This window comes from Mus caroli, unplaced genomic scaffold (assembly GCF_978045245.1).
Source record: "Mus caroli unplaced genomic scaffold, Mus_caroli_1 scaffold_18, whole genome shotgun sequence".
In the NCBI taxonomy this organism is placed as follows: domain Eukaryota; kingdom Metazoa; phylum Chordata; class Mammalia; order Rodentia; family Muridae; genus Mus; species Mus caroli.
The window spans coordinates 73,716,446-73,744,425 of record NW_028227273.1 but is presented as its reverse complement, the minus strand read 5'-3'; the positions used below and the strand labels follow the sequence as shown (position 1 = coordinate 73,744,425).

The window sequence follows — 27,980 nt, the reverse complement described above, 5'->3', positions numbered from 1 at the left end:
TCTCTCTGGACCACCAAGCAAGCAGCATACATTAGTAGATAAGGGGCCCCCAACACATATTCAGCAGAGGACTTCTGGGTGGTTCAGTCAGTGAAGATGCACCTAAGCCTGAAGATACTGGAGGCTCCAGGGAGTTTAGATGTCTGGTAGGGTCGGAGGTGAGGGGTGGGGATATACTCCTGGAAGCAGTGATATGGGGGGGGGGGAGGTATGGGATGTGGAACAGTCTGTGTTTTGACCAGTAGGGGAATAAAATCGAGAGTGTAAATAAATAAATAAATAAATAAATAAATATTTTTAAAAAAGATTTCTTAAGAATTCAATGAAAATAAAAGCACAGTATACCCAAACCTATGGGTCACAATAAAAGTAGTGCTAAGAAGAAAATTTATAGCAATAACTGCCTTCATAAATAAATTGATGCAATATCATACTAGCAAAGTAAAAGCACACCTGAAAGCTCTAGAATAGAAAGAAACAAACACACCCAAGAGTAGAACATGGAAGGAAATAGTTAAGTTCTGGGCTGAAATCAATCAATTAGAAACAAAAAGAACAATGCAATTTTTCAACAAAACCAAGAGCTGGTTCTTTGAGAAATTCAACAAGTTAGACAAACCCTTAGCCAAACTAACTAAAAGGCAGAGAAGCAACATCCAAGTTAATATTATCAGAAATGAAAACAAAGACATAACACCAGAAACAAAGGAAATTAAAGAAAAATCATTATTTCAAAAGTAGATACTCCACAAATTGGTAAATCTGAATGAAGTGAATAATTTACTAATAAGATACCACTTACCAAAGTTAAATTAAAGTCAAATAAACAAACAGTCCTATAATTGAAGGAATCATTAAAAGTATCTCAAGTAACAACAACCTCAAAAAGACTAAGGACAGAAGTATTTGGGACAGAATTCTACCAGAATTTAAAATAAATCCCTATACCAATATTTCTTAAACTACTACAAAAATAAAATGAGAAAGATTATTTCCACACACATTCATGATGCCATAGTCTTCCTGAAACTAAACCAAACAAAGACTCAATGAGTAAAGAGAATTTCAGAAATTTTTCTATTATAAATGTCAGTGGAAAAATAATGAATAAAATACCCACAGACCAAACTCAAGAACAGATCAAAAATATTATTCTCTGTAATCAAGTATATTTCACACAAGGGATATAGGAATGGATTGATATATAAAAATCTTCCAATGTAACCCACCATATAAACAAAGTGAAATAATAATCTCATTAGATGCTGAAAAAGCTTTTGAAAAAAAATCCAACACCCCTTTATATTGAAAGTTTGGAGAGATCATGGCACATGATATGTTTAGGCACATACCTAAACATAATAAAAGCAATATATTAAAAGCCAGTACCCAATTTCAAATTAAATATAAGTAATGCCATCCCATTAAAATCAGGGATGAGAGAAGGTTACACACTATTTATTCATCACAGTACTTTAAATTCTAGCTAGAGCAATAAGACAACAAAGGGAATTCAAAGGGATACAAACTGGAATAAAAATCAAAGTAGAACTATCCAAGGATTATATGTTGGTATACATAATGGAGTCAAAAATTCTATCAGAGATATCCTACATTTGATAAGCACCTTCAATAAATTGGCTGGAAAAAATAAACAAAATCAGTAGACATCCATTATACTAACAAAAATTAGGCTGGAAAGACAATTTATTTATTTACATTTCAAATGTTATTTCCATTCCAACTTTCCCCTCCTCAAACACCCTATAAAATCACCCCTCCCTCGGCTTCTATGAGGGTGCTCCACCAGCCACCCATCCACTACCACCTCACCTCCCTCACATTCCTCTACACTGGGCATCCAGCCTTCATAGGACCAGGACACCCCCTCACACTGATGCCTGATAAGAACATCCTCTGCTACATATGCAGCTGGAACCATGGATACTCTTTGGTTGCTGGTTTAGTCCCCGGGAGCTCTGTGGCGTCTGGATTGTTTATATTGTTCTTTCGATGGGGTTGCAAACCACTGAAGCTCTTTGAGTAACTCCTAACTTCTCCTTGGGGTCCACATGCTCAGTCTGAGGGTTGGCTGTGAGCATCTGAGCATCCACATCTATATTGATCCTGCTCTGGCAGAGCCTCTCAGGAGATAGCTATACCAGGCTCCTGTCAGCAAGCACTTCTTGGCATTAGCAATAGTGTCTGGGGATGGCCTATCCTTCAGTCTCTGCTCCACTCTTTGTCTCTGTATTTCCTTTAGACAGGAGCAATTCTGGGTTAACATTTGGGAGATGAGTGGGTGGCTCCATTCTTCAAGCATGAACCATGCCTCCATGCCTAACTTCTGGATACGGTCACCACAGCTTCTCCCTCCACTTTTTGGATTATTTCAGCTAATGTCACCCCCTTTGTGTCCTCGGAACCTCTTGTTTTCCTGGATTCTGGAACGTTCTTGTGGCTGCCTTTAGATCCCCATTCCCCATTGCTACACACCTCTCTTTAATTTCCTGACCCTCTAAATATCATCGCTGTCTCCTCCCATACTCTGCCCACCTTTTCCCTTTCCCCTTCTCTATTCCTCCCATGTCGCACTGACACTTTACCTTCCATGATTATTTTATTTCCCCTTCTAAGTAGGACTGAAGCATCCACACTTTGGTCTTCCTTTACATGAGCTTAATGTGGTTTTTGAGTAATGTCTTGGGCATTCTAAGCTTTTGGGCTAATAATATTCACTTATCAGTGAGTACATGCCATGTGTGCTTGTTATAACTGGTTAACTCACAAAAGGATGATATTTTCTAGTTCCATCCATTTCCCTGTGAATTTTATGAATTCATTGTTTTCAATAGCTGAGTATTACTCCATTGTGTAAACATACTACATTTTCTTTATCCATTCTTCTGTTGAAAGACATCTGGGTTCATTCCAGCTTCTGGCTATTATAAGACTGCTGTGAACATAGTGGAGCATTTGTCCTATTATATGTTGGAGCATCTTTTGGGTATATGCCCAGGAGTGGTTTTAGTGGGTCCTCAGGTAGTATTCTGTCCAATTTTCTGAGGAACCACCAAACAGATTTCCAGAGTGGTTATACCAGCTTACAGTGCCACCAGCAATGGAGGAGTGTTCCTCTTTCTTTACATCCTCGCCAGCATCTGCTGTCACCTGAGTTTTTGACCTTAGTGATTCTGATTTGTGTAAGGTAGAATCTCAGGGTTGTTTTGATTTGCATTTCCCTCTTGACTTAGGATGTTGAACAGTTCTTTAGGTGCTTCTCAGCCATTAGGTATTCCTCAGTTAAGAATTCTTTATTTTTAGCTCTGTACCCCATTTATAATAGGGTTATTTGGCTTTCTGGAATATAATTTCTTGATATATATATATGTATATATGTGTGTGTGTAAGTGTGTGTGTATATATATATGTATACGTATATGTATATATTGGATATTAGCCCTCTATCAGATGTAGGATTGGTAAAGATCTTTTCCCAATCTGTTGGTTTTATCCTATTGACAGTGTCCTTTGCCTTACAGAATATTTTCAGTTTCATGAGATCCTATTTGTCTATTATTAATCTTCTAGCATGAACCATTGGTGTTCTGTCCAGGAAATTTTCCACTCTGCCCATGTTTTCCATGCTCTTCTCCACTTTCTCTTCTACTCAGAGTATCTGGTTTTATGTGGAGGTCCTTGATCCACTTGGACTTGAGCTATATACAAAGAAATAAGAATGCATCCATTTGCATTCTTCTACATGCTGAAAGCCAGTTTAACTAGTACCTTTTGTTGAAAAGGCTGTCTTTTTCCAACTGGACCATTTTTACTTCTTTGTCAATGATCAAGTGACCATGGGTGTTTGGGCTCATTTCTGGGTCTTCAGTTATAATCCACTGATCTATTTCTCTGTCTCTGTACCAACATCATTTGATTCTAGGATATTGTGAATGGTTGTTGGTTTGTTTGTTTGTTTGTTTGTTTGTTTGTTTGTTTTTTGAGACAGGGTTTTTCTGTGTAGCCCTGGCTGTCCTGGAACTCACTCTGTAGACCAGGCTGGCCTCAAACTCAGAAATCAGCCTGCCTCTGCCTCAAGAGTGCTGGGATTAAAGGTGTGTGCCACCACTTGTACAACTGTTTCATATGTCAGACTATTTGTTATATCAGTCTCTTTTGTTATAACCAGTATTCATGAGTGGGTTATTTTTTTTCTCTAATAGCATAGGACTGTCCAGAGAATTGAACAAAAAAAAATCTACATATGAGCCTTGCAAGTCAGTACCTTTTTGATTGCGTCATATTTTATCACTTATATACTTTTTCAGGTAAATGAAGTTATTGTGTGTCAGCATACTCAAGACCTATGCAAGTTCAAGTCAGATAATATTCCAGCACTGTGGTAGGAGGGAGCTGATAGTCATGAATTCTAAACCCTACCCAAAATTCTACTAGTATCTGATAGCAGCTAGAAAAAGAGTGATTAACTTTGCTGTAACTGTGTGAGTATCAAATGAGGATGAACACATTCAGTAATTCACATTGCAACTATGTACTTAGGCAACACAAAGAAAACTTGATGAATTTTAAAATGTAGTAACTTAAAGGATAGGGCAGATCTGAAGAAATTTGGAAATAAGGCTGACTATGATCAAGATATAGTATGTGAAAATATCAATATATTGATAAAATAAAAAAATTCTTATAGAAGTCACTTGACTTCTTAAAGGTAAATTTTAATAGGTATTTGAATTTCCATCTGCTGCCAAAGAACACATCAGAGGTAAATGCAATGCGAAAAAACTAAGAAGATGAGTATGAAAGTACTACACTCTGTAAAAGGTAGTAAATACAGTGAACATGGTCAAAAGGATATTATGCCTACACAAAATAGGTGCAGAATGAATCAACTGAAGTTTATTTATCTCATATTTACTAGATAGAAGCTTGTGTACTGAAATATTACAGTATCCTTGCAGAACAGAGCTATTACAAGATTAGAATCTTAATATACTTCAAAAGTCCAACATCTAAAATTTCTTCTGAGACACAAGGTAATTTCTTATCTGCGATTTGATTTAATATCCAAATTCATTTAATGCTTCCAATACAGTATAGTAAAGACTATTAATTTCTATTCCCACTATAAAATTGGAAACTGGTACGGAAATACTGGATCAAAGTAATACAGAAACTAAGTGGGAATATCACCAAAACTTTCTCTCCATATTTATTCTCTAGGACTTTCAGTTCAAGGGCTTAGATAATTAAACAAGTCCTATTATAAAACATAACACTCATTTTTTTCTAACAATAGGCCTACTCCTTGATTGTGATCCATATTTCTTAGTATCTTAACAATCTGACATTTCAAATTTCCCATTTCTACACTGCAATTTAGCTTCCATTTCTGTTGCTGTATAAAGATGACTTATGGCCTTCCATGGATGCTGTGATACCCCCAGTGGCTCTATAAACTATGGGAAGATTCAGTGATTCACTTTCTCTCCATTTGTCAATCTTTCAAATGTAATATTATTTATAATGTAAGACAAAATAAGACATAGATCGTAATATTCACCCTTACAAACATCAACCGTGTTGGGAAGTATAAGAAATTAAATTTTGCCGGGCATGGTGGTACACGCCTCTAATCCCAGCACTTGGGAGGCAGAGGCAGGCAGATTTCTGAGTTTGAGACCAGCCTGGACTACAGAGTGAGTTCCAGGACAGCCAGGGATACACAGACAAACCCTGTCTTGAAAAAAAAAAAAGGAAATTAAATTTCATAAGCAAGCAACATCTAAAAATTTCTTTTTTACATATTATAATCTTAAATTGATATGGTCTTGCCCTGAGAACATTACTCCAAGTTCAACTAAGGATTAGGATATTCCCTTTCAAGGTCACTAATCTTAGTAAATATACCATCTTTTTTCGTTCTATGCCTTGATTTTAATGATAAGCATGCAATCTTTTTTATCAAAACAATACATTTTGGGGTTCTTCCTGTCATTTTTTTCACCCTAGCAATAGTTAAAGTTTGCTGGAGTCGACTTTATTCCAACTTTAAGTTTCCTAGGCCAAATATTTTAACCCAACACTCCTAAATTCTATTTCATGTAATTTCAGGATGTCCAGAAAATAGCCACAAACTTTCATAAGCTATCACAAAAACTATGTTTTTATCCTTTTTTATTATTTATCATTCCATTCATTTGCATCTCAAATAATCCCCCCTTCCTGGTTACCCCTTCCTAAATCCAGCATCCCATATTCACTCTCTTCACTCCTCTTTGCCCCAACCATCCATCCTCTCTTTCCTCACCATTCCAGCATCCCCCTACACTGGGGTGTCAAACCTCCACAGGACCAAAGGCCTCTAATACCACTGATGTCAGAAAAGGCCATCATCTGCTACCTGCAAGATCTTTCCATCTTCTGAGGTCTACTTTGATTTCTTTCTCCTGAGATTTGAAGTTCTTGACATACCTATAGTTCACTTGCTTGGTGATATTTCACTTGCTTTGTTAGAGTCACTCTAAGATATTTTATATAATTTGTGACTATTGTGTAGGGTGTTGCTTTCCTAATTTTTTCTCAGCACATTTATCCTCTGAGTAAAAGAAGGGTACTTATTTGTTAGAATAAATGTTATATCTAGTCACTTTGCTGAGCTTATGTATGCTATCGTATCACCTGCAATGCGTTATACCTTGACTTTAGTCTTACCAATATGTATCACTTGATCTCCTTTTGTTGTGCAGTTGCTCTGGCTAGAATTATCAATACTATATAGAATAAGTGGAGAAAGAGTGGGCAGCATTGTATTGTCCCTAATTTTAATGGTATTGCTTTGAGTTTCTCTTCATTTAGTTTGATGTTGGCTATTGGTTTACTGTATATTGCTTTTATTATATTTAGGTATGGACTTTGAATTCCTGATCTCTCCAATAATTTTAACCTGAAGGGATGTTGAATTTGTTCAAAGACTCTTTGGGCACCTAATGAGATGGTCATGTTTTGTTATGGGTTGGTTTGTTTTTATTTTTGTTGTTTGTTTGTTTTGTTTTATTTTTCCTTTGAGTTTGAATTGTTTTTTTTTTTTTCTTTATTGTTGTGGACTAACCTGGTGCTGTCTGCAATATAATGCTAATTTTGCTTTCCTAGAAGGGTCAGCTAATGAGGAAGTGACTTCTTGTGAACCTTCTCCCCACCATAACTTGTAAAATAAAGGCTAGAGCTGGTGATTGAGCAGTGGAAGGGAAGGTGGAGCTGAAAAGTTTAGGGAAGAAGGGGGAGAGGAGAGGGAGGACTATGGAGAAGGAGGAAGAGAAAAATGCAGCAGAAGCACTTGGCCTGGAGAAACCACAAGTTATAAGGGATGCCATAGCTGGGACATAGATTAGTATAGTGATATATCTGCCCAATGTAGGCACAGAGCTTGTAATCATATAAATTGAGTTGTGCTTTCTTTGCACAGGTCCATTTGGGATGGAGATTTATTTCAACCATTTATATGGTGTACCATGTTGTTGGATTTCCTTATATTGAACCCTTTCTGCATTCCTGGGATGAAGCCTGCTTGATCATCATGAAGGATCATTTTGAGTTTACACAAATTTTAAAAATACTTTTATTAGATATTTTCTTTATTTTTATTTACATTTCAAATGCTATCCTGAAAGTCCCCTATATACTCCCCCCACCCTGTTCCCCTACACACCCACTCACCTTACTTGGCTCTGGCATTGCCTTGTACTGGGGCATATAAAGTTTGAAAGACCAAAGGGCCGGTCTTCCCAATAGTGGCCAAACAGGCCATCATCTGCTGCATATGCAGCTACAAACACTAGCTCTGGGGGAACTGGTTAGTTCATATTGTTGTTCTGCCTATAGGGTTGCAGACACCTTCAGATCCTAGGGTACTTTCTCTACCTCCTCTATTGGGGGCCCTGTGTTCCATCCAATAGATGACTATGAGCATCTCCTTCTGTGTTTGCCAAGCACTGGCATAGCCTCACATGAGACAGCTATATCAGGATTCTTTCAGCAAACTCTTGCTGGCATATGCAATAGTGTTTCTGTTTGGTGGCAGATTATGGGATGGATCTCTGGGTGGGGCAGTCACTGGATGGTCCATCCTTTCCTCTCAGATCCAAACTTTTTCTCTGTAACTCCTTCAGTGGGTAACTTGTTCCCCATTCTAAGGAGAGATGAAATATTCACACTTTGATTTTCCTTCTTCTTGAGTTTCATGTGCTTTGCAAATTGTATCTTGGGTATTCTAAGATTCTTTGCTAATATACACTTATCGGTGAGTGCATACCATATGTGTTCTTTTGGGATTGGGTTACCTCACTCAGGATGATATCCTCCAGATCCATCCATTTGCCCCAAAATTTCATAAATTTATTGTTTTTAATTGCTGAGTAGTTCTCCACTGTGTAAAAGTACCACATTTTCTGTATCCATTCCTCTATTGAGGGACATCTGGATTCTTTCCAGATTCGGGTTATTATAAAAAAAAAAAAAAGGCTGTGATGAACATAGTGGAGCATGTATCCTTATTACCAGTTGGAACATCTTCTGGGTATATGCTCATGAGAGGTATTGCTGGATCCTCCAGTAGTAACATGTCCAATTTTCTGAAGAACTGCCAGACTGATTTCCAGAGTGGTTGTACAAGCTTGCAATCCTATCAGTAATGGAGGAGTGTTCTTGTTTCTTCATATCCTCACCAGCCTCTGCTGTCACCTGAATTTTTTATCTTAGTCAATTTGACTCATGTGAAGTGGAATCTCAGGGTTGTTTTGATTTGCATTTTCCTGATGATTAAGGATGTTGAACATTTGCTCAGGTGCTCTCAGCCATTCAGTATTCCTCAGTTGAGAATTCATTGTTTAACTCTGGACCCCATTTTTAATGGGTTTATTGAAATTTCTGGAGTCCAGCTTCTTGAGCTATCGGATTTAGGATTGCTAAAAACCTGTTCCCAATCTGTTGGTGTCCTTTTTGTCTTATTGACATTATCTTTTGCCTTACAGAAGCTTTGCAAATTTATAAGGTCCCATTTGTTGATTCTTGATCTTACAGCACAAGCCATTGCTGTTCTGTTCAGGAATTTCCCCCCTGTTCTCAGATATTCAAGGCTTTTCCCCACTTTCTCCTCTATAAATTTCAGTGTCTCTGTTTTTTTGTGGTGTTCTTTGATCCACTTAGACTTGAGCTTTGTACAAGGAGATAAGAATAGATCAATTCTCATTCTTCTACATGAAAACTGCCAGTTTTGCCAGCAACATTGTTGAAAATATTATCTTTTTTCCATTGGATGGTTTTAGCTCCCTTGTCAAAGATCAAGTGACCAAAGGTGAGAGGGTTCATTTCTGGGTCTTCAATTCTATTCCATTGATCTACCTGTCTGTTGCTGTACCAATACTGTGCAGTTTTTATCACATTTTTTCTGTAGTTCAGCTTGAGGTCAGGCATGGTGATTCCACAGGAGGTTCATTTATCATTGAGAATAGTTTTTGCTATCCTAGGTTTTTTGTTATTCCAGATAAATTTGCAAATTGCCCTTTCTAATTCGTTGAAGAATGGAGTTGGCATTTTGATGGGGATTGCATTGAATCTGTAGATTGCTTTTGGCAAGATAGCCATTTTTACAATGTTGATCCTGCCAATCCATGAGCATGGGAGATCTTTCCATCTTCTGAGATCTTCTATAATTTCTTTCTTCAGAGACTTGAAGTTCTTTTCATACAGATTATTCACTTCCTTAGTTAGAGTCACACTAAAGTATATTATATTATTTGTGACTACTTTGAAGGGTGTTGTTTCCATAATTTCTTTCTCATCCTGTTTATCCTTTGTGTAGAGAAAGGTCATTGGTTTGTTTGAGTTACTATTATATCCAGCTACAGTGCTAAAGCTGTTTATCAGGTTTAAGAGTTCTACCAGAGTAGAATTTTTAGGGTCCCTTATATATAATATCATATCAACTGCAAATAGTGATATTTTAACTTCTTCCTTTCCAATTTGTATCTTCTAGGTCTCCTTTTGTTGTCAAATTTCTCTGGCTAGGATTTCTAGTACTATATTGAATAGGTAGATTGAAAGTGGTCAGCATTTTCTAGTCCCTGATTTTAGTGGGATTGCTTTCAGTTTCTCTCCACTTAGTTTGATGATGGCTGCTGGTTTGATATAGATTGCTTTTATTATATATATGTATGGTTCTTGAATTCCTGATCTTTCCAAGAGTTTTATCATGAACGGGTGTTGTATTTCTTCAAATGCTTTCTCAGCTTCCAATGAAATGATCATGTGTCTTTTATCTTTGAGTTTGTTTATATTATATAATGGATTATGTTGATGGATTTCCATATATTAAACCATCACTGCATCCCTGGGATGAAGCCTACTTGGTCATAATAGATCATTATTTTGATGTGTCCTTGGACTTGGTTTGCGAGGATTTTATTGAGTATTTTTGCATCACTATTTATAAGGGAAATTGGTCTGAAATTCTCTTTCTTTGTTGGATCTTTGTGTGGTTTTGGTATTGAAGTAATTGTGGCTTCATAGTATGAATGGGTAGAGTATGTTCTGTTTCTATTTTGTGGAATATTTTGTGTAGAACTTGAATTAGGTATTCTTTGAAGGGCTAATAGAACTCTGCACTAAACCCATCTGGTTCTGTTTTTTGTTGGTTTGTTTGTTTGTTTGTTTGGGAGACTATTAATGACTGCTTCTATTTCTTTAGGGGAAATGAGATTGTTTAGATCTTTAATCTGATCCTGATTTAATTTTGGTACCTGGTATCTGTTTAGAAAATTGTCCACTTCATCCAGGTTTTCCAGTTTTGTTGAGTATAGCCTTTTGTAGTAGGACCTGATGATATTTTGGATTTCCTTGTGTGCTGTTGTTATTTCCTCTTTTTCATTTCTGATTTTGTTAATTAGGATACTGTCCCTGTGCCCTCTGGTTAATCTGGCTAAGGATTTATCTATCTTGTTGATTTTTCTCAAAGAACCAACTCCTTGTTGGTTGATTCTTTGAATTGTGAATTTGGTTTTGTCATGGAATACTTTGGTTTCCCATCTATGGAAATTGAGAGTTTTGCTGAGCATAGTAGCCTGGGCTGGCATTTGTGTTCTCTTAGGGTCTGTATATCCTCTGTCCAGGCTTTTCTGGCTTTCATAGTCTCTGGTGAGAAGTCTAGTGTAATTCTGATAGGTCTGCCTTTATATTACTTGTCCCTTTTCCCTTACTGCTTTTAATATTCTATCTTTATTTAGTGCATTTGTTATTCTGATTACTATGTTTTGGGAGGAATTTCTTTTCTGGTCCAGTCTATTTTGAGTTCTGTAGGCTTCTTGTATGTTCATGAGCATCTCTTTCTTTAAGTTAGGGAAGTTTTTTTCTATAATTTTGCAGAAGATATTTGCTGCCCCTTTAATTTGAAAATCTTCATTGTAATCTCCTCCTATTATCTGTAGGTTTGGTCTTCTCATTGTGTCGTTGATTTCCTGGATGTTTTGAATTAGGATCGTTTTGCATTTTGCATTTTCTTTGATTGTTGTCTCCATGTTCTCTATGGAATCTTCTGCATCAGAGATTCTCTCTTCCATCTCTTGTATTCTGTTGCTGATGCTCACACCTATGGTTCCTGATTTCTTTCCTAGGGTTTCTATCTCCAGAGTTGTCTCCCTTTGGGATTTCTTTATTGTTTCTAATTCCTTTTTTAGATCTTGGATGGTTTTAGTCAATTCCATCACCTGTTTGGTTGTGTTTTCCTGCAATTCTTTAATAGATTTTTGTGTTTCTTCTTTAAGGGCTTCTACTTGTTTAGCAGTTTTTTCTTGTAATTCTTTAAGGAATTTTTGTGCTTCCTCTTTAAGGCCTTCTACCTGTTTAGCCATGTTCTCCTGTATTTCTTTAAGTGAGTTATTATTATCCTTCTTAAAATCCTCTACCAGCATCATGAGATACGATTTTAAATTGGAGTCTTGCTTTTCGGGTGTGTTGGGGTATCCATGACTCAATGAGGTGAGAGTGCTGTGTTTTGATGATGGTGAGTGGTGGTTTTTGTTAGTAAGATTCTTACATTTGCCTTTTGCCATCTTGTAATCTCTGGTGTTAGTTTTTATAGCTGTCTCTGGCTGGAGCTTGTTCCTCCTGTGATTCTGTTTGCCTCTGTCAGTACTCCTGGGAGTCCAACTCTCTCCTGAGCCTCAGTGGTCAGAGTACTCTCTGTAGGCCATCTCTCCTCTGGCAGGGAAGGTGCCCAGATGTCTTGAGCTCATATCTACTTCCTGGCTGAAGATGAAGGCCCGAAAATGGGTCTGTCCTAGAATTTATGTTACTTCTGCAATGTGTTCTCTGTGTAGACTGATCTCTGAGGGACCTGGGATACAAGATGACTCTCTTCACCTGCTCCGGCCAGATTATGAGATTTTTTTTTAAGTATTTTGCATTGGTATTCACAGGGAAAATTGGTCTGAAGTTCTGCTTCTTTATTAGGTCTGTTTTTTGTGGTTTAGGTATCAGTGTAACTGTGACTTCATAGAATTGGGTAGTGTTTCTTCTGTTTATACTTTGTGGAAAAGTTTGAGAAGTATTGGTATTAAATCTTCTTTAAAGGTCTGATAAAATTCTGCAATAAATCCATCTGACCCTGGGAGTTTTTGGTTGGGAGACTTCTAATGACTGCTTCTACTTCCTTAGGGAATATGAGACTATTTAGTTGTTTTATCTGACCCTGATTTAATTTTGCTACCTAGCATCGTTCTAAGAAAATCATTCATTTCATCTAGATTTAACAGTTTTATTGAATAGAAACAAAACTGTAGTAGTAGGATTTGATTTTTTTTTTTAATTTCCTCAGTTGTAATGTTATATCTCCAGGTTCATTCCTGATTTTGTTAGTTTGGATACTGCTTCTGTGCCTTCTTGTTAGTTTGCTAAGAGTTTATGTATCTTGTTGATTTTCTCAAAGAAACAGCTCCTAGTTTTCTTGATTCATTGTATAGTTCTCTTTATTTCTACTTGGTTGATTATAGCTCTGAGTTAGATTATTTCCTGCTGTCTATTCCTTTTGGGTGTTTTGCTTCTTCTTGCTCTAGAGCTTTAAAGATGTGCTGATAAGCTGCTAGTGTACAGTCTGTCCAATTTCTTTATGGAAGCATTCAGGGCTATGAATTTTCTGTTTAGCATTGCTTTCATTGTGTTCCATATGTTTGGATATGCTGTAACTTCATTTTCATTAAATTCTAAAAAGTCTTTAATTTCTATTTTATTTCCCTGACCAAGTTATCATCAAGTAGAGTGTTGCTCAGCTTTCACATGTATGTGGGGTTTCTATTGACTTGTATTGAAGACCAACCTTAGTCTGTGTTAGTCCGAAAGAATACATGGGATTAATTCAAAATTCTTGTTTCTGTTGATGTTTGTTTTGTGTCTGATTATATGGTTGATATTGAAGAAGGTGTCATGATGTGCTGAGAAGAAGGTATATTCTTTTATTTTAGGGTGAATGTTCTGTTAAATCTGTTAAATCCTTTCAGTTTATAACTTCTATTTCTTTCGCTGTGTCTCTGTTTCAAATCTGTTTCCATGATCTAGCCATTGGTGAGAATGGGTTGTTGAAATCTTCCACTATGATTGGGGGACATCCATTTTTTGTTCTGAACTTCAGTAATGCTACTTTTACAAATGTAGGTGCCCTTGCATTTGTGGTATAGGCATTCCAAATTAAGAGTTCATCTTGGTTGATTTTTTTCCTTTCATGAGTATGTAGTGACCTTCCCAATATTTTTGATAACTTTTCATCAAAAGTTGATTTTATTGGTATTGGAATGGCTACTCCAGCTTGTTTCTTGGACCATTAGCTTGGAAAACTGTTGTCAGGCTTTTACGTTGAGGTAGTGTCTGTCATGGTCACTGAGGTGTGTCTTTACTGTAGGCAGCTAAAAGCTGGCTCCTGATTACGTATCCACTCTGTTCACCTTTGTCTTTTCATTGGGGAATTGGGTCCACTGATGTTGAGAGATATTAGGGACCAATGATTGTTGCTTCCTGTTTTGTTTTGTTTTTTAGATTTATTTATTATATATAGGTAGACTGTAACTGACTTCAGACACACCAGAAGAAGGCATCAGATCTCATTACAGGTGGTTGTGAACCACCATGTGGTTGCTGAGATTTGAACTCAGGATCTTCAGAAGTCCAGTCAGTGCTCTTACCCACTGAGCCATCTCACCAGTGCTTCCTGTTACTTTCGTTGTTAGAGTTGGAATTATGTTTGTGTTGCTCTCTTCTTTGGGGTTTGTTATGAAAAGAATCATTTCTTGCTGTGTGTTGGGTGTAATTTCCATACTTGTATTGTAATTTTCCTTCCGGTATCTTCTGTAGCACTGGATTAGTGGAAAGATATTGTTTAAATTTGGTTTTGTCTTGGAATACTTTGGGTTCTCCATTCATGATAATTGTGAGTTCTGCTTGGTATAGTAGCCTGCACTGGCATTTTTGTTCTCTTGGTGTTTGTATGATATCTGCCCAAGAACATCTGGTTTTTAGAGTCTTTAATGAAAATTCTGGTGTAATTCTGATAGGTCTGTCTTAATATGTTAGTTAACCTTTTCTTCATATAGATTTTAGTATTCTTTCTTTGTTCTGTGAATTTGGTGTTTGAATTATTACATAACAGAGAGAATTTCTTTATTGGTCCCATTGGTTTGGTGTTCTCTATGCTTCTTATATGTTTTTGGGCAACTCTTTTTTTTTTTTTTTTTTTTTTACGTTAGGGAAGTTTTCTTCAATAATTTTGTTAAACTCTTTCCTGGCCCTTTGAGTTGAGAATCTTTACTCCTTGTTATACGTATTTTTCTTCTTCTCCTCTCCTCTCCTTCTTCTTCTTCTTCTTCTTCTTCTTCTTCTTCTTCTTCTTCTTCTTCTTCTTCTTCTTCTTCTTCTTCTTCTTCTTCTTCTTCTTCTTCTTCTTCTTCTTCTTCTTTTAAATAATGATGACCAGGATTTGTTTTGTTTTAACTTTTTCCAATTTTATTATGTATTTTCTTCATTTACATTTCAAATGCTGTCCCAAAAGTTCCCTATACCCACCCCCCACCCTGCTCCCCTACCCACCCACTCCCACTTCCAGGCCCTGGTGTTCCCCTGTACTGGGGCATATAAAGTTTGCAAGACCAAGAGGCCTCTCTTCCCAATGATGACCAGCAAGGCCATCTTCTGCTACATATGCAGCTAGAGACACAAGCTCTGGGGTTACTGGTTAGTTCATATTGTTGTTCCACCTATAGGGTTGCAGACCCCTTCAGCTCCTTGAGTACTTTCTCTAGCTCCTCCACTGGGGACCCTGTGTTCCATCCAATAGCTGACTGTGAGCATCTCCTTCTGTGTTTGCCAGGCACTGTCATAGCCTCACGAGAGACAGCTATATCAGGTTTGGTATTTTCATTGTGTCCTGGATTTCTTGAATGTTTTGAGTTAGGAGTTTTTTGATTTTCATATTTTCCTGACCATTGTGTCAGTGTATTCTATGATGTTTTCTACACAGGAGATTCTCTCTTCTTTCTCTTGCATTCTGTTGGTGATGCTTGCATCTGTGACTCCTGTACTTTTTCATAGGATTCCCATCTCCAGGGCTGTCTCCATTTTATTTTCTTTAATGTTCCTATTTACATTTTTAGATCCTGGACAGTTTTGTTCAATTCATTCACCTTTTTGAGTTACTTTCCTGTTTTTCTTTAAGGAATTTATGTGTTCCCTCTTGAAGAGCTTCTCATTTATCTGTGTTCTCCTGTATTTCTTTTAGGAAGTTATTTATGTACATCTTAAAGTCCTATATCATCTTTATGAGATGGGAATTTAGATCTGAATCTTGCTTTTCAAGTTTGTTTGAGTATCCAGGGCTTTTTGTGGTGGGAGAAGTGAGTTCTGATGTTGCCAAGTAGTATTGGTTTCTGATGCTTATGTTCTTGTGCATGCCTCTCACCATCTGGCTATCTCTGGTGTTAACTGGACTAGCTCTCTCTGACTAGAGCTTGTCCCTCCTGTGAGCCTGTGAGCCTGTGGTTCTGTGATCCTCTGATCCTGTGATTATTGATATGTCAGAACTACTGGGTGTCATGCTGCATCTTGGTGTGAGATAAGTGGGTGGGTATCTAGAACAGAGGCTCTGCTCTTGGCACTGGTGCAAACCAAAAGGAGCATGAGTCTGTGACTGGACAGGTTGCCAGTGTCCCTCATTCCCAGGGGTCTCGGTTATGACAGGAATTAGGGTAGTGTTTGGGATCTCACCTGTGATTCTCGATTTGTCAAAATGCCTGGAATTTGAGCTGCAACTGGGTTTTTGTCTGAGTAGGTGGGGATGCAGAGCACAGTCTCTGTTCCATGAAAAGTTGCAAACTGGAAGGAGCACAGGTCTCTGGTTGGGCTGATGTTTTTAATCTTAATTCCTTTATTGAGATATATGTCCTATGCTTAAGCATACTATGGCTCCTGATATTTCCTCTTTCCCTTTCTTTGTCCCTCTCTTTCCTTCCCTCTTTCTCTCTCTCTCTCTTTCCTTCCTCCCTACCTCCTTCCTTCCCTTCTGTCTTTCTTTTTCTATTTCTTTCTTTTTCTGCCTTCTGTACTCTCTCTCTTCTTCTCTCTATCTTTCATTAATTTTTCTTTGTTTACATCCCAAATGATGCTCCTCCAGATGCCTTCTCATAGATTCCCTCTATTCATATTCACTTCTGCTCTCTTCTGGGAGTGGGGACCCCCCCTAGGCTTCTTCTGCCATGTCATGTTAGTTCTCTGTAGGATTATGTTAATACTCTTCCACTGAATCCATACAAGGCAGTCCTGTTGGAACACTGATTCCACAGTTAGACTACAGCTTTAGAGATATCCCAATCTCAAGTGGTTGAGGGATCCACATTAAAACTAAGCTGTTTGTTTAGTACATGTGTGCAAGGGTCCTTTATGAAGCAGGTGCATGATCTTTGACTTGTGTCTCAGTTTCTGAGAGCTCCCAGTTGTCCAGGTTATTTGACTTTATTGTTCCTCCTGTGAACTTCCTATCTTCTTCAGGGCCTTCAATCATTCCACCAACTATTACATAAGACCCCAGAGTTTTGTTTTGGTTTTCTTTTTTTAAAACTAATATTTGGTTCTCATTATCTGCATCTATTTCTGCTAGCTGCTGGTGAGAGCCTGTCAGAGAAGAGTCCTGCTAGGCCCCTGTCTCACTCAGCATGACAAAAATGACTTTCATCACAATTGCTGCTATAGTCCCTGAGCAATTTTGAAATTCTAGAGCCAATCTTTAAAGTTCACTTTGCTTTCACCATAAGAGTTTGCCAGATTACATGCACATTAGCTCATTAACATCTGCTTACAGCACTCACCTGCTTTTCTAATAGAAAATTTCTAGCTCTCCTATTGTCCTTCAAAAACAAATATGGTCAGTCACATTCATCCCTCACTCTAGTACCAATTTATACATTCAATATTTTTTCTGCTGTTATATTAAGACAGCATTACTGCAAACAGCTTTAAGAAGGGAGAGATCATTTGGACATTTATACCCTTATAGACTGCTCATCATTGGTGGAAAGCAGAACAGAAATAAAAGTAAGCTGAGTATTCATGGCTTCACATACAAAGTTGTTAATATCAATACCCTCCTCAATGCAAACCTTTCTTCATCAAGGATGCCCATTCAATCCTTTCTGAAGAGGATGAAAAATTGGGCAACTCTAACTTAATTTTTTTAAGTCTGCTTTTAATGATGGTTCTTAAACACATTAGACATTAGCCTCCCTTTTATCCCACCAACCACCAGAAGTAGTGAAAAATGAGAGATGTGTTTAAAAATGGTTCTTTAGAACAACTATCATCTGTGTTGTTAAGAAATTGCCAGTTCTCAGTTCACACCTCAACAAAGACAGTTTGATCCAATCACAAATACTTCAGATAAATTCCAACAGTTTAGTAGAGTTGAGTCAAAAAGCACAAGTCAAGTGCAGTGACACTACCTAACAGAGACAGCCAGAACGCATCCTTGACACAAGTCAACAGTAGGGACAAGGACCAACATGAACACCCAGAAAAGTTCTTGGTTGTGCCTCTCTCAGTGAAACAAATATCAACAAAGACACATGACCAAGAAATATTAACAGAAAATCAAACCAAGCTCAGTCCCTGTCACTGTCCATCAAGTCCTTCTTATACTCCCTCCAAACATCAGATGTCCTTCATGGGTCTTGTCTCACCTCATGTCATGTCTCAACAAGTAGGTCTATCTCAACTGACAACACTCTGCCAATCAGCCTGAGTCCATAAAAGAAACAAAAACCAAAGCACCCTACCAAAAGATATTTGGTGTTCTCTCCCTATAGAGTCCTGAAAAGTGGAGCTCAACAACACAGTCTAAGACAGACCAATACATCTGTGTTATTCATGAAAAATTTTTCATCACATGTTGTTTTACATGTTTGTTTTAACAGAACATCCCTTCAGCTGTGTCTGCTTCAGGCAAACATTTCTTCACAAATCTGCCTTAGCCCTTCACTTGTGTTTGCATCAACCAAATGTTACTTCATCCAACACAGCCAACTTTTCAAAGAACCCATAAGTTTGCACCTCATGAAATAGGTGGTAGTCTTTTGATTTTTGTCAATGGTGGTATTTCTCATTTAACCAACACATTATTCATCCAAGAAACATTGTCTAGGTCAGAACAATTTTCCATGTTTGTAATTATTGAATTGAATTCTTGAAATTTAGGGAGTTTTAGGGAACTGATCTTACAGTTGAATCAAAAAGCTAGATTCTGATGTGAACTAAAATGTTTCAGTAGCTTTGATATCTTTAAATACTCAAAGAAATATTCTTCTTGGCCAGAATTCAAATATTAATTTGCTACATTTTCTTTTTCTTACTAATGGTAAAAGATTAACGTTAAATATATTTTTCATCATGATTAGTTGTGAATACTCTAGGACCACTAAAGAAATTTATCTTAAAATTGCAGCCAGGGCATATCTACTGTTTAAAATAGACAGGTGATTAATTTTATGAAGGATAGATATTTGTATGTAAATTCTATGATGAATAGGGCCATGTTCAAAGATTTTTGTCCATGCCATGGTGATTTTCGTAACTTTTGTGAGCATATTTCCTTATCATTATTCAATGTAATTTGTAAGCAGTTTTAAAAGGAAGATAACAATGATTTGTGTGTGTGTGTGTGTGTGTGTGTGTGTGTGTGCGCAAATCATTACCACAAACACTTCAGCTGTTATTTCTGAATTTTTGACTAATTGTATTTGACCCAATGTGATAACAGTGGGCAGTGCTGGAATCTGATAATTAATAATAGACTAAACTTTCTATAGAAGAGTTAAGAGAAGGATTGAGTAGAATAAGTCACAGAAACCTCTTTGCAAAGTTCTCACACACCAGACTTTAATATGCTCAGTATTTTCTGAAATAGTTATCCTCAGGTGTCATGAGAATATAATTGTTTTTAGTTCTTCAAGCACTTTGGAATGTCTCTTTGAAGACACTCACATAAATTTAATAATTAAAAAAGTACTAGAAGAGTTATTGGCTCCCAAAGCAAGTGGTGTCATTGTCACAGTAGATGTAGTGAAAACTGCAGTTCATAAGGGAGATGAGGTCACAGATGTTGACCTTTATCTCACAGTTGAGATGCCTTGCTTTTGCTAATGCTGGATTTCAGAAATTTCAGCATATCAGGAAGTGCACACTGAGCTGAAGTTTGAGCAGGTGAGCTGTTTGTACTTGGTGTGGGAAGCAACATATCAAAGGAAGGAAGTCTGGAGTAAAAATTTTATAAGGAAAATTGATTAAGAATTTGGAAACTCATACAGTGCAAATTTTGACTTCAGATTCTATGAATATCTTGCACATTATTGCTTCTTCAAAATCCTGAGATATTATATATTTGATTTCATCAAGGAATTTAGTAAATGTAAGCATAATAGTTCAACTTTTCCTAATGTATTTGTGTATGTCTGTGTTTCTCTGTATGGTAAGATACAAAAGTGATCATGAACATAGTGTGTGTGTGTGTGTGTGTGTGTGTGTGAGAGAGAGAGAGAGAGAGAGAGAGAGAGAGAGAGAGAGAGATCAGAGGACAACTGCCCTTTTTCTTCTGACAGATTTTTTATTTCAATAATATTATTATGATATATTTTAAACAAAGTTCTTCACTCTCTGGAACTTTCTGAATGTTCTAATCTGACCTGTCAGGGAGACCTGTGGTTCTTCTATACTATTCACTTTAGTTCTTGGGTGAAAAATATGTGTTAATTTGAAGTTCACTAAATTAACTATTTTCATAACCTATAGCTATATTAATTTCCAAACTATATTTTCCATAAAATATTAGGTTTTCATGTAATATCCAAAATCCATCCCAGGTATTGAGAATATGAGACAACAGGATTACAGAAAGTTACAGTCCAAATCATATTATATAATACGAGCCTTTATCAAGTTCTACAAAAAATAAAAATATAAAATTTCCTTAATAGCTTTTTCATAATTGTACAATATGGCTGTGTTATTACTGCATGTTGTATTATTGGGACATGCATTAATTTCTACATTACTCCATAAAATATGTAATCACTGATGATCCATGATATACTGCTCCTGAGTAAAATCATAAAGCATAAACCCATATTTCTTTTGTATTTGTTTGTTATACATTTCTTTGTATTTCATATACAATGCTTCAGAATACACTATAATATAGGAATCAGCTGGGGCTCTCTCCTCTTAAATAGCATTGCACTTATGTTTTACATTACACATATATGAGTTATTGTTTATTGAGATCAGTCTTTGTAAATCAAGTTCTTTAAACAGTGACATTTACATCTGAAGTCTATGTATCCTTTGATATGCAGCAAACAACTATTAAATCAAACCTATCTGTGAGTTTATCTTTTTTTATCATGTGACCCAATAGGTCTAGAAATGTAAAGCTTTGTTTTTATATATAACCTGCACTGATCAGCTAATAAAGCTACATTTAGATATTGATACCATCAAAGATTTGAGAATTATAAATGATAGTAAGGAAATTCAAATGAACAGTGGGTCACAGGAAGCATTTTCAATTAAACATATTACATGTCATATTCAGCAGTTATCAGATAGTATTGGATGGCCATTTGTTAAGTATATATGATTTAAAGTATAATTTATTTGATTTTAGTTACTTGTATTAGTTGTAACCTTGAAAACACACACAGGAGAGTAAATAAAGATTGTACTTGTAATGAAGTATATTTAAAAAATGGATCATTTATATGGTAACTGTTAATCTGATGTCTTAATTATTTTTAATTGTTTCCAATAATTTAGTAACTTTTAGAATATTGGGATTTTAAAGTTTTATTCCTGTAATGTATAGCCTTTAAAATTATAATTCTTCAGTTGAATCTCGTTTAGTATTTTTTTAATCAGTTGAATCTCTTTTAGTATTTTTTTTAAGTTACAGATTTCATAAAAACAGGGAACTTATTTTTCCAGTCTTTCCATACTGAACCATTGTAGAACATAACACTTCATTTTATGACTGACTTAAGTCAGTTTCTGTTAGCTTGAATAAATTTTAGGGAAGACGACAACAACTAACTAGGTCAGCCCTCTCTGATTTGCTTTATGGGCTTTGAGCATTGCGTGGGCCTATCCAATGACTTCGACCAAAGTATTACTCAAGGTCCTGAGGTCCTGAGTGTTTCTTGGATTGTTTGTGTGATTCCATATATTTCTTTGCTTTTCCCCTTGTGTCTAGGTTCTGTTGCGTACCAAACAGGGAAGAATGGAACAGAACCTAGTTGTTTTGTCCATTTCATCCTTTGGTGTGTCAAGAATCTGAAGCACAAAAGGTAGGATCAGGCAATTAATGCAGAAAGAGAGAGAAAGAGAGAGAGACAGACAGACAGACAGAGACAGACAAAGACAGAGACCCAGAGAAAAAGACAAAGACAGAAAATGTGGGGGGTTGTAAGACTCAGTTGTATCTCAGTTCTAAAGCTCTTTATTGTTACAGCTATTTTATTAGGTTTTTTTGTTTATTTTGTTTCTGTTTCTGTTTTGTTTTGTTTTTCAAAAACAGGGTGGCATTTCAGAAAGCAACTGGCTGACAGTGTCACAGATTACAGACAAAACCTAAGTAAGCCTGGTGGGCACTGACAAAAAAAATCTTGTTTGGATGGCATGATCTGGGGTTGGGGCAGCAACAGGGGAATTAGCAGGAGGTGTAAACTGGTCTGGGGTAGACCAAGCTTCAGAGCTGTTGTGGGCATCTCATAACTGCCCAACATCAACACTTCTTCTGCTCTTGCTCTCATCAACAGACCTACTGACTTGGGAAATTGTAAGTCTAAATTTTGCTAATGAGTAAAGATTTTGCTTCTGCAGCAGTTTTGCACTGAGGGGTCTTTGTGGTGGTTTAGGCTTGGTTTACTAGAGGAAAATTTTATCATGTCATGATAAGAAGACCCTTAACCCAGTAATGTATAACCTAGATGAGCTTCCTCATCTCCTTTCTCCCCACCCTCAGCCCCTCTTTATTCCTTCTTGTTACAGTTATTTTAGATGACAGTAAAGCAGCTATTTCATACAGCATTCAACAAAACAGCTTGCACACAGATTTTATTAGGACTGAAATGAACTATAATAAACCTAAGAAACTGAAAAGAGGTTCCTCTTAGGTTGAATTTTCATTGGCTAAAGTTTGAAGTTCTGTGATACCTCATTAGCCAGGACAGTCTCACAAATAAGTTGGTCCTGGAATTTTGCCAAGGATTATTTGGCATTTGTTAGGTAGAATGATGTAGTTGTGGATTCTCAGGTAAGGTAGAGTGTAGGAAATCCTGATAGAAAGTGAGTCTTCTACTCTGTACCAAACTCATGGAACTAATTTTGCCATGGCAGACATTGACCTTAATATTATAGCAGGGTATCCCAACACTAGGTATTGAAAGCCTGACAAGTGATGCTTAGATTTTTTCAACCCCAGTTTCACCAAGGAGTTCCCTGAGTACCAACGCAGGTTAGAATAAAGAACTCTGAAAGAAGTCGTAAGGGATGATAAATAATCAGACATGCTGTTCCATTTCCAATTGTTGCCCTGTATGGGGAGTGTAAATCTTGTAAGGTCCAAACAACCATGTCCCCAAATCAGGATCCCATAGAAACAAACATAACAGAAATAGGGCAAGGTATCATAGAACATAAGCATAAGTAGATAGAATGATAAACCAGCCTGTCTTTATCTTTGTCTAAAATGTCATATTAATTAGTTAAGAAAAAATAATGCCATTTCTGTGTATGATTAAATCACTATTTGTTAAGAAGTGAGCTACACCCAACCTATAATTTCAACTACAAATGGTCCTGTAAAGTCTGTTACACAAAATGATAACCATGTCCTTTTCATGTCTAAGGTGGAATTCTTGAATCCATTTTAGGTGGATGTAACCCATGTTCATGAATTTAAAAAGATTCTTTTACCTAATTACTTGCTTTGGTCAGGTTGACTAGTGTTAGTTGTCTTCTCTGCCTATATTTGGGGTTAAAGGTATTCCCAGTCACATAAATATGTGTTGTTTATTATGGATTTATCATTAGGTATCCTTTACTGCTCAACAACATCAGACATTGGATCTCATAAGAATATTGCACATTCAGTTTATTTTTTACTTAATATTCTCACTTTCTTCCTGACTGTGGTGGAAATTATTCATATTTTTTAATTTTGTTATTTAGTAAGAGCTCTCTGCTTATGAGTTCTGTATCTGTGTGAAAAAGCAAGAGTGCCCATATCTATGTGTATTATATAAATTATTATGAGACTTAGATCTTTAAATGTTTTCTATTGTGTCACTCAACCATTGTGGTTAGTTGCTTTTACTATATAATAGATGGTGCATTCGGTGAGAACAAAGAAATACATGCATTATTTTGGAGAAAAGTTTTTTTTTTTATTTTGTTTAAATTTCAGATGAGAAATGTGTAGATTTCTCTTTTTTCTTTTTTCTTTTTTTTCTTTTTTCCATAAGAGGGTAATTAACATCACTTTATTTTCAATATAAGTTGTAACTGGAAGTTCATTTGTGAATTTAGCAATGAGTATCCTTTATGTTTTTATTCACAGGTCATTGATTCTCTAACATGTACTTAGACTTACTCTTAGTATTGATATTTCTATGCAAAGGTCTGGAAGTACATTTCATAAATATATAGATTGGAAGATTTCAGCAATGTTACTGACAAAATATTTTTGTCAAATATTTCTGACAAAATGATTTTCTGAGTCAGAACTCTCGTTTAGGTTAACTACTAGAACATTGCAATCTAGAGCCCAGGCAATTTTTTTCACATCAACAACCAGGTCTCCAAGAGTTCAAGTCAATAACCCAAGGAAGTTATTTTGCAACAGTTTAAGGACAAATTGCTAAATGACAGAATGGACCTCAAGGATTTGATAATAGGCACAGTGTTCTTATTTCAGAGTACAGTTGGAATTCTGGGAAATTTCTCTCTTCTTACCAGCTACCTATTCAATTACTATAGTAAACATAAAATAAAGACCACAAATTTGATTCTTACACACCTATTCACAGCCAACTTTTTGATCCTTCTTTCTAAAGGACTGCTCCATACAATGGAAAATTTTGGGCTAAAAGAATTTATCAATGACTTTGGCTGCAAATTCCTTTTGTATATTCAAAGACTGGGCAGAAACATGTCCATTAGTACCACCTGCTTTTTGAGTGTCTTCCAGGCCATCACCATCAGTCCTAGGACCTCTTTTTCGATGAGTCTTAAACTCAAATCCCCAAATCATATTGGTCTCTTCACTTCTCTTTGCTGGATTCTCTACATGGCATTAAATCTGATTTTTCCTGTTTATATGTATAACAAAGAGAACAGAGTGAACTTTACACATAAAAATCATTTGAAATACTGCTCCATTGTAGTTCATGATGATTTTATAAGCTCATTATATACTGCATTTATTGTTCTTCCTGAAATTTTGTTTTCTTTCCTTATCATCTGGTCCAGCAGCTCCATGGTTGTTATTCTCTATATGCACAGGCAAAGCGTTCAACATATCCACAGCATCAACATTAGCTCCAGAACATCTCCTGAGTCCAGAGCTATCCACAGGATACTGGCCCTGGTGTTCACCTTTATAGGATTTTATGCCCTCTCTTCCATCTTACAAGGTTGCATTGCTCTTGTATATAATCCTGGTTGGTGGCTGGTGAATATCACGGCAATCATTTCAATGTGTTTTCCTACACTGGGACCTTTTATGATGAATCATAACTCGACTAGGCCAAGATTAAACTTTCTCTGAGTTAGAAATCAACAAATCCCATAATGTTATCTCATGCATATTGAGTGTATAATTTCTTTCCCACACCATGTAAACTTTTAGTTCATCTTCTCATACAAAATATCAACATAAAACTAATGCCTAGCCACTTGTCTTTCTAAGGAAAACTGTACTCAGTGTTTGGATTTTAATCTGTTAAAACTAATACATGTAGTAGTATAGCAGGTTAGAATCAAACAGCTTATTCTATTGTGCTATTATTCCATTGTGAAAATAGTACTCTATTTTAGCAATCCTAAGTAATACTGTTTGAGGAAGATCAAATATGTTGGGCTGCAATATTTACTCTCAGTTTCTAGAGACTGAGTGAACAAATTATATCATCACTGGAGAACCTTTCCATAAGGAAGCACAATTGTGAAAAAAATATCATGTTGTTATGATATAACTTTTTAAAATCAATATGTTATATATGTTTATGATGATTACACAATTTTACTTACTGTTGTCTTATGCTATGTACAAACCAACTATGTTATGACTAGATCAATGTTAATTTCTTAAAGTGGAAAAAAATTATGCAGTTCAAAACTAATGCTAATATTTTTATCTAAGTCTGTGGTAATATTAATGTTGGTAATATGTTCATGTTTGCTTCTTTTATTTATTAATTTTTAAGACTCAAGTAAATGATAATCTCATTTGTATGTACCAACTACCATGATTGCTAGTAGTTCCTAATTAAATAATCATAATCAGAGTGTCTGCTTTGCTGGAATTTTACTGCATTGTATTTTCCAATATTTCTCTTGTATATTTTAGGCTTATAGTCAATGTATGATATGTTGATGATTTATAGAAGTATCTCAAAATTTATTGGCATTGATAATTATTACACCTGTTATTTGAAAAAAAAATACCAGTAAGTGACTCTCTAGCTAACTATCAGGCAGAATTTAATACTTTTTATGGCTCACTCCATAGATGTCTTTAGGATAGGTTGTCTTCCTGACAGAGATATAGTTAATGTATATCACAATGCAATGGTTAAATCAACAGAGAATTGGGATACTGACAAGTTAAATGACTTGGTTATTGGCATAACATTATACAAAGCCTAGGATAAATGTACAGTTTGTATTTCAAAAGAAAAATATTCATGTGTTAAAAATTTTCAGAGCTATGCGTTTTATATATAGAAAATATTTTATATAAATAATAATATTGATGTAATGACAAATTAGATACAGAAAGAGAAATCAAGGTGGTAACAAAGCAAAATAATTTTTTTTCACATTTGACAGTGAAGAGGAATTCAATACACCATTCCCATCCATTTCAACTATGAATATAGTGAATGAGTGATTCTGTGGGTATACAGAAAATACTGAATATGCTATGTTTATGGCCATGCAGTCATAAATAACTATGAGACAATTTGTAAGTTATGCAGGTAGTAAATTACGATGAAGATCTGCTGATACTATAGAAACATAATTACTCAAAAATTAGAAGTTATGTAACTGTAACTTATGTCCAGATTTTGTCATTCTTCAGGAGATAGACACTGGCATCAGATCTCAGGCAACATTTCTTATGATATGATATCATCTCCACACTGTATTCTGACTTACATTAGACCTAGAATTAAGATCTGTCTAAAGAACAATGATATCCTGTTGCTGATCCACCAGAGATGCTACATTTTTACCTTCTTTTCATCACAAGCTAACTTTTCTGCCCTGAGAAGTAATGAAAGGCAACCATTTGCAATCTGCTGAAAATCAGTGCTGTAGCTAGCACAAAATACTATCAATAATCTATATCACTCCAAATCCATATTCTCATAATTTTCTTGTATGAGTAATGTAAGCAGTGAAAACAACAAATCTCATATTCTTTGTTTTTGTTAGAACTTGTTCTGTGTAAATATTTTTATTTAAAAGATCTATAAAGCTCAACACTGATCAGTGTCCTGTGGTTAGAGGTTTAGAGTAGTACGGGAAGCTGTTAGAGGTCATATGGTCTCAGAGAATAAAGGAAGAGGACAATACAGATGGTATACAAGGTCAGACCATTAGTTAAGAATGGTCAAGTCAGGCTTTTAGTGCCAGCACTTGGGAGGCAGAGGCAGGAAAATTTCTGAGTTCGAGGCTAGCCTGGTCTACATATGGATTTCCTACCCTCTTCAGGTCCTTCCATGTTTCTACCAACTATTCCATAAGAGTTGCCGAGATCACTCTGATATTTGGCTTTGGTTATCTACACCTGTTTCAGTTAGCTGCTGAGGTGAAGTAGACCAACAGAGCCAAATAACCTTGACACCTGGGTGCTATCAAAGACTGACTCACCAACCAAAGACCAGACACTGGCTGGAATGAGGACCCCTGTACAAATGTACCAGACATACAAGTCAGTTTCCTTATGGGTCCCCAAATAACTAGAGTAGAGTTTATGTCTGAGGTTATAGCCTAACTCTGGCATCAGTATACAAAAAATCTGCATTGTTTGGCTTCAGTGGAAGATGATGCCCATTATTGTACAGAGAATTAATGTGTCATGGAGGGGAGAAACCTAGCATGTT

General features: G+C 36.2%; 1 protein-coding gene across 3 annotated transcripts; it reads left to right on the top strand.

Annotated features, from left to right (window-relative positions):
- The first annotated feature begins 19,727 nt into the window (after nt 1–19,727).
- Nucleotides 19,728–27,287, top strand: LOC110312180 (vomeronasal type-1 receptor 2-like). Of its 3 annotated transcripts, none has more exons than XM_085832993.1 (2): nt 19,728–19,800; nt 24,209–27,287. In XM_085832993.1, exon 2 carries the CDS (start codon nt 24,521–24,523, stop codon nt 25,415–25,417), a length of 897 nt encoding a protein of 298 aa, XP_085689119.1. In that variant the 5' UTR covers nt 19,728–19,800; nt 24,209–24,520; the 3' UTR covers nt 25,418–27,287. The 3 variants fall into 3 exon arrangements, with proteins under 3 accessions (XP_085689119.1, XP_085689120.1, XP_085689121.1); XM_085832994.1 differs by lacking the exon at nt 19,728–19,800 and adding an exon at nt 19,808–20,005; XM_085832995.1 differs by lacking the exon at nt 19,728–19,800 and adding an exon at nt 22,294–22,426.
- Nucleotides 27,288–27,980: the final 693 nt, after the last annotated feature.